Source organism: Pteropus vampyrus, unplaced genomic scaffold, assembly GCF_000151845.1.
Source record: "Pteropus vampyrus isolate Shadow unplaced genomic scaffold, Pvam_2.0 Scaffold24, whole genome shotgun sequence".
Taxonomy (NCBI): domain Eukaryota; kingdom Metazoa; phylum Chordata; class Mammalia; order Chiroptera; family Pteropodidae; genus Pteropus; species Pteropus vampyrus.
Window position 1 is genome coordinate 684139 of NW_011888805.1, and position 7051 is coordinate 691189.

The 7051-nt window shown below is 42.4% G+C and overlaps 1 protein-coding gene across 1 annotated transcript in view; it reads right to left on the reverse strand.

Annotated features, from left to right (window-relative positions):
• Positions 1 to 7051, reverse strand: part of UST (uronyl 2-sulfotransferase) — a 280803-nt gene that overhangs the window by 46470 nt on the left and 227282 nt on the right. The window contains exon 10 of the mRNA XM_023528326.1: positions 6677 to 6856. Within this exon, the coding sequence (XP_023384094.1) occupies positions 6677 to 6856 (180 nt within the window). The remainder of the gene's footprint in view (positions 1 to 6676; positions 6857 to 7051) is intronic.

A 7051-nucleotide genomic window follows, 5' to 3' on the forward strand; every position in this document is an offset into this window, starting at 1 on the left:
TAAGGAACAAAAGAAATGAACCAACTAAACAAAAACAGACTCACAGATACAGAGAACAAACTGGTGATTGTCAGAGGAGAGGGGAGTTGGGGGACTGGGTGAAAAGGGTGAATGGATGAAAAAGTACAAATCAGTAGTTACAAAAGAATTCATAAGTTTTAAATTGTGCACTGTTCTCTGAAACGGGATGAAATCTCCGTGCGGCCTGAGACATGAATTATCCCTTCTAACAGTGCGTCCCTTCCATATGCGCCCCCTTTTGTCAACAGCTGATCTGACAACCCAGACGTTGTAGTTTTATGGTGCTTGTGGTCAAGCACCATAAAACTTATTTTCCTTAAGAATGGCCCCAGAGCTCAAGGGTAGTGATGCTGGCAACTCGGATATGCCAAAGAGAAGCAGTAAAGTGCTTCCTTTAAGTAAAAAAGTGAGTACAGTAAATAAGATATTTTGAGAGAGAGAGAGAGAGGGACAGTGAGTCCACTTTCGCATAACTTTTTAAAAAGTATATTGTTACGATCATTCTATTTTATTATTATTGTTATTAATCTCTTACTGTGCCCAATTATAAACTAAACTTTATCATAGGTAAGTTTGTATACGAAAAAACATAGTATAGATAGCCAGTTTTGGGAGGACTAAGGGAGGACTAATGTATATTTTCTAAATACATACAAACTTATTTCACTGTCAGACTTCATCCTCCCTTCCCGCAATTAGCTCTCATATAATGCAGTTTGGGCTACTGCAACCGATTGTACTTGAAATCCTTTTGATATTCAGGATTTAATTTTTAGGCCCCAAATTGGGCCTTACTGTCCATCTGTGTTTAAGCCTTCTGTGAACTGTCGGCAGACGCAAACTGTAATGGGAAAACACTGCACACTTCCTGGAGAAAGTGGAGAGACACTGCCATCTGCTGGACAAAGGTTAATGCAGGGACAGCGTTCTGAAGTACGTAATTCTGCACGTGAAAAACAAACTAAAGGTTTTTCGAGCACTGAATCTTGGGTCTTACTTAAAATTAAAACTCCATTAAATCATCGGGTGCCCATCCTATATCTACTAAATAACACGGTCTATAATAGTCTGAAAAATTCAACATTCAGCACAAGTTAATTAATGGTAATTTGCCCCAATCCCATCTCAACAGTGGGGTTCCTTTAAAGTTGAAATCTTAGCACCCTGATATTTCTGCTAAGAGTTCAGGCATAAAAAAATATAACTAAAAAAACCCTAGTGATTTGGATGATGTATTTTCAAGCCCATAAGCCTGTCGGTGTAGTAACAATTGTTTCATTGGCCAGGATATAATTGTCCCCTCCTCTTAAGTCGGAAATACTACTTCCTAAAGGCATGTGATTTTGTAGTCATCGGTCAGCTGTAACTGGTGAAATAAGTCAAGGTTCCTCTGTCTCCCTCTCATAGAAGTAGTTACAAGGGAGCCTGCAGTCTGAGTTTCTCCTAGACGCAGGCCCTGTCTCTCTCCTGTGATGCGGTGAGTGGGCCAATAGCTCATTTCTGAACCCTCACTATATGTTAATTAAGCTCTGGGCTAAGGGCTTTATATGGATTTGGTCAGCTATGTCTCCCAACAACCCTGTGAAGCAGTTTTTACTTCAGGTGGTGAGACTGAGGCTTAGAGGCATTCCACTGGCCTCTGGTTATACAGTGGATGAGTGGAGGCGTGGCTTCAACATCTAGGCTGCTGACTCCAGAGCCTGTGCTCTAATCACGACATCCTGTCTTCTCAACAGAAGTGCATAAGGTATGGCAAGAAAGGGGTGGACATCATGACCAGAGAGTCTGAGTTGGGATCCCTGCCTTGATCGCTTCGACATCATCAGTGTTAGGGAAGAACGGATTCTGAAGGAATAACCCTCCATCCGGGATTCTGTGGCGTCCTCTAGGTGGCGACAGCCTCCATAGCTAAAGCTGGGAGTCGCGAAGGCAGTGGGGTTTTTCGAGGAGCGGGGGGGTAAGCACCCTATAATTGTGCTAAAAACAAAAGGTAGAAAGAGCAGCCATAAAACACTGTAGATGATCCTTGCCCCAGGTCATGTGGGCAGAATCATAGCAGAAAGACGATTGAAAGCCCAACTCCTAACCCGCGGTTCTTTCCTCAAAGAATGTCTGTTCTTTATGATACATAGGCCAAGCTTTAATCGTTCAGCGTTTGCCCGGACTCAGTCTGACATTTTATTGATAGATGAGAACTTGAATTTTTCTTGGAGAATACTATATTAAAATTTCTCTTCTTCATATTTGCTACTATTTACTCTGTTGATGCCTTCAGATTTTAATATTGCAAAGCAACTGAATTCAGAGAATACATCATTATACGCCGAACGAGAAGTCTAAGTATCATTCATGCCAAGTAAAACAATAATATTTAAGTTTGTACACTATTTATAGTCATTGTTTATAAAAATATTTAAGTAAAATTTTTTTTCAAGAAACCAAAGCACCCAATTTATGAATGAAGTTAAGTCCTCAAAATTAGTCATTTGTTTGGAAATACACATTTTTCTCTTGTAATAGTTGGTGGCGGGATTCTCAAGGCAGCCCACAAAAGTTTCATCAATCCGTACTGCGGCTCCAATGTTTACATTTATAATGAATAGAGGTTGAAATGAATACTCATGCAATGCTAGTAATGGAAAATACTTAAAATACAAGGGAAAAGGATTAGACACATGAGGTTTCCGTTCCCCAAGAAGGAAGGTAAATGGGTTAATTCAGGTCATACAGTTCCATGTCTGGATGCTAGGTGGCGCTATTGAACTAGCACAGCTCAGTTATTTGCCCAGTGGAGGGTTCACAGGAAGGACGTTTATACAAGGACCATTCCCATCACAAACATTCACTGTCTTCAGTTTGCTTACTTATGTTGGCCTTTAACATCACTGTGATTTTAGCTCCCAAGGAAATTATGACTAAGAAAAATATTGATAGCTTGCAACGTGTCAGTTTTTAAAATCTAAGGAGGAAAAAAAGCATTGACAGCTCAGAAGCATATGAGTTCTGTTCTTTACTTTCATAGTTTTGTGGATGACTATGGATCAGTCTCTCCAGTTTTATTTTTTTGGGGGGGGGAGGGAGGAGGAGGTTGGCTTCAGTTTATCATTTTTAAAAGGTAGGTCATGAACAAATGTACTCAAGATTAATTGATTAAAAATAAGACACATAGGTAAGACCAATGAGGCCATTCTCACCCAGTGAATCTGTTTAGGCCTTTGTTCCCCTTAACTCAGACTCATACCTGGGTGGTGTGGAGTCTACTGAGCGCTCGCCTCCCCCTTCCTCCCCCCACTCCAATATTTGTCTCAGCATCAGCAACTGCCCCCGGCTAGTAAGAAACACCTGAACATATTCTCTTGGTTACTCACCATGCTAAAATTTTCATTTTTATTTCATATTGAGTGCTCCCTATCATAAACTTCTTCTGAAGAATACAAATATTAATATAAAACAACTCTAAATTTTAAAAAATTAAAGACTAAATTTCTCAGGTATGTTTGGTAGGAGACAATTTACTGATTCAGTATACCTTCCCACAAGAAATGGACAGGATGGGGTGGGGGCAAAAAGTCAATCAGTTATTTAGGGAAGAACTTATTAACTTCTCTAAATGATAGGTTATTGGTATAAGTAGTACCACCTGGAAAAAGTTAATACCATTCTAATCTAGAATAAGTGACAACCAATTTGAATGACAGATGTTACCGTTTTCACCAGCTCCCCACACAGTGATTACTATTCATGCTTTTATCAGTTATGAGACTGGTATAGATATTTTTTGTGTTGCCGGAAGGGAGTTACTAAAATCTAGCACACACCTGCATTTTCTTAGATAATTTGTTTTAGATAACAGGACAAGCACCAAAGAAACAGCAGGTGGACTGTTTGCATTGTTAATCTATAAGGAAGAGTCACTAGGTGGCTCAGTGCCTTAGATTTGTCTTCTCTTTGTTTTCAAGACTACTCAGTTATAAAATTCTTTTATAAAGGACAGGACCAATGATTTGAATGTGCCCAAATTCATGGATTTCAATTAAAAATACACTGACAAGGAGGCTCTAAGGTGAATGACTCAAGTGACATGCTGTGGCTCTTCCTTTCACCTACTTGACACCAGCTTGCTGGGTTTTGGCTACAAGAAAACAGTACAGGTGCCTAGTCTTTGCAGAGACCAAAATATATTGTGAAGCTGGCAAAGAGCGGATGCTCGTCTCCTGTCCTCTGCCTCAGGGGACATAGAGACTCCTTGGGACAGAGCAACTGTGGAGCTTCTTGGCCCTCAGTGTCGCCATAGAAGAATCTCTCAAGAAGTTGCCAAAGAGACCACAAAACACAGTGAAAGTTACTAAAGAATCACTCGAAGATTCATTTTGTTGTCTACATGACATGTGGCAGCTGAAGAGTGATTCCAGGTGATATTCAAAAGATTTAACAACCAGTTCCGCTCAGAAACTGATTTTGAATGGTTGCTGATTGTCACAAGGGCCAGATTTCTGAAGACCCCGTGTGCTGTGAATTACCCCTTGCATTACTTCGTTGTTGGAGGAGGGGGTTAGGGGCACCCAGAGTGGCAGGTGCACTGGAGGGCAGAAGCTGAAGGCAGTATAGACATATTTCATGATTTTAACCACTAGTGCAGCTGGACTGTGTGAACTGGCCACATGTTGGCCCTGGGCTTATAGAAACCTCTCCTCTTACTACACAGGAGTATTAGACGTCCCTTATTCTCTCTGAAGCAAGAAGCCTCAGCGTATTAATATACCTCTATGACATACTCAAAGGGAAAACGATTCTTAAATTTATAGGTGGAAAGACTGCAGCTGAAGGCAAAAGAGCTAACAGTAACTCAATTTTCAGAAATATGTTCTACCTTAATGAATATGCATACAGGTCATGGGACCAAGGCCCACGATTTCTGAGAAGTCATGTATTTAAGTAAAAAGTTTGGGAAGTCAAGATGGTATAACCTGAAAACAGCAAGTAAACAAGCTCTTTGGGGTATGCTTTTTATTTGTGGTTTATTTATATTTAAGAACAGCAAAGGTAAAAATGTCCTTATCTAAGTTCTCAGGCCCACACCCCCAAGACTGTCCTTTGGGGTGCCGGGCTTTGGCACCCTGGGCTCTGAAACCAGATCCCAAGATGGATGATGAGTGTGGTGTGGGTTCACTGCTACTCTTCCGAATGCTGGGACGAGAGCATGTTCATCTTATTTGACAACTATGTGTCTCCAGGATTAAGTCAGACTTTTATCTCATACTGCGTATCACGCGGACATGTGGGTGCATGCCGCACACCCACACACACCCACACCCACACCCACATCCCTCTCCCCTCCCCCCCCACACACGTTATATAACAAGAGAAAGCCAAACAGGGGAAATAACAATAGTGTAAACCTTTTCATCAAAGGCATCTAACTTAGGATAAGACCCCTCTTTGCACAAAGACCAGAGGTTATCTTGTCTTATAGAACTAAAAACTTAGTCACAGCGGGGTTCTTTAAATTCTTTAAATTGCCTGTTGTTTACAGGGCAAAGGAAGACCTAGTTTCAAAAACCCACTGTGTAGGCTTTATTATGTTTCTGGCTATTGAGACCACATTTCCTGCTGAGGAGACACACCTGCAGGGCTCACCAGGGCGCTGGGTCAGGTTCCTGTGGGTAGGTACTCAGAATCTGTCTCTGAGCGAGGGTTGAGAGACTAAGGCAGCATCCACTAGCCAGCCATGTTCCTCCCTCAAATCACTGGGGTGTAGGGCTGCCTTATGGAACAGGGTCCAGGGCTCCTCTGGGATCCAGTGGACCTGGGCATTGGTACCTGCCAGTGACTCAGGTGTGGCGCGAGGCCCTGCCTGACTGTGAAATGCGAGGCAGCAGGTTGCATTTGGGGAGCTTTGCAACTGCTCCTTATTTCTCCAAGGCAGAATGCTACCAGCCCCCATTTCTGGTCGACAAAACAAAACAATAAACAGATTAGTGAACACATATGCAAGGCTTGTTGCGGCAGCACTAGGTTAAGGAGGACAGGAAAGAAACAAACAATGCTGTTTGTCTTTCGGTATAAAATAACAATGAGAAAACTAAGTGACAGATTTCTGAAAGTGATTATATTCACGGTGACATTATGGGCAGCGGAATTGCTCTGCTGCATTCTCTTCCTTGTTTCTATCTGGAAATCGCTCCATTTGTCAGAATCAAACCATAATTGTATTTTCAATTTGCTGCTCTGTCTATTCTATTTGCCAGGATTTTGTTCACCAGAGTGCTTTTGTTGAATGGAGGTCGGGCCAGAGATACTTCACACGATGGCTCCTTGACACTCCCACACTTTTCCATCACCGGACTCCAGACACGCACAAGCTCGCTCCTTAGTTCACCCCGGCAGCCCGCTCAGGACAAGACTGGCAGAAGTGCTGCCCATTTCCCTTTCCAAAGGCAGAAATGGAACCAGCAAGGCTTTAAAACACGGTGAGCTTACGTCTGGACCTGAAGCTCAAGCTTTCGGCGTTCGCACCTTATGATTCTAACCTTGCTTTGCAAGCCAGAGGAACTTTTTCTTCATTAACAGAAGAAATGATTTCATTCCTTTATTTTCCGAGTCATTTTCAAGGGAACAGTTGAAACAGAATAAGCTGGCTTACAAACAGAGTTACCTGGGTCTTTGTAGATACTGAGCACACCCTTGAAGTAATGAGGTAAAAATCTTTCCAGTAAAAGCAGCACATCTTCCAACTCTTCGAGAATCCCCACGAGCAGGAAGTTTTCATTCACGTTCAGTTTCGCTCTCTCGAGGGCCCACTCACCAGGCTCCCTTTGTGGATAGAAAAAGCATTTTTACATCCAAGATTCATTTTCAAAATGCAGCAGCAACAACATGCTGAAAGTTTGTCTCTTCTATTCGCCCACTTCCCATTTGCCTACGTCCAAATCCCATTTCCTGCAGAGACCAGCTCAGATGTAGCCGCCTCCAGCAGCCTGCGCTGGTCCTCCACGGCCCGCCACACCTTCCCGCCTCGATCACTCTCACC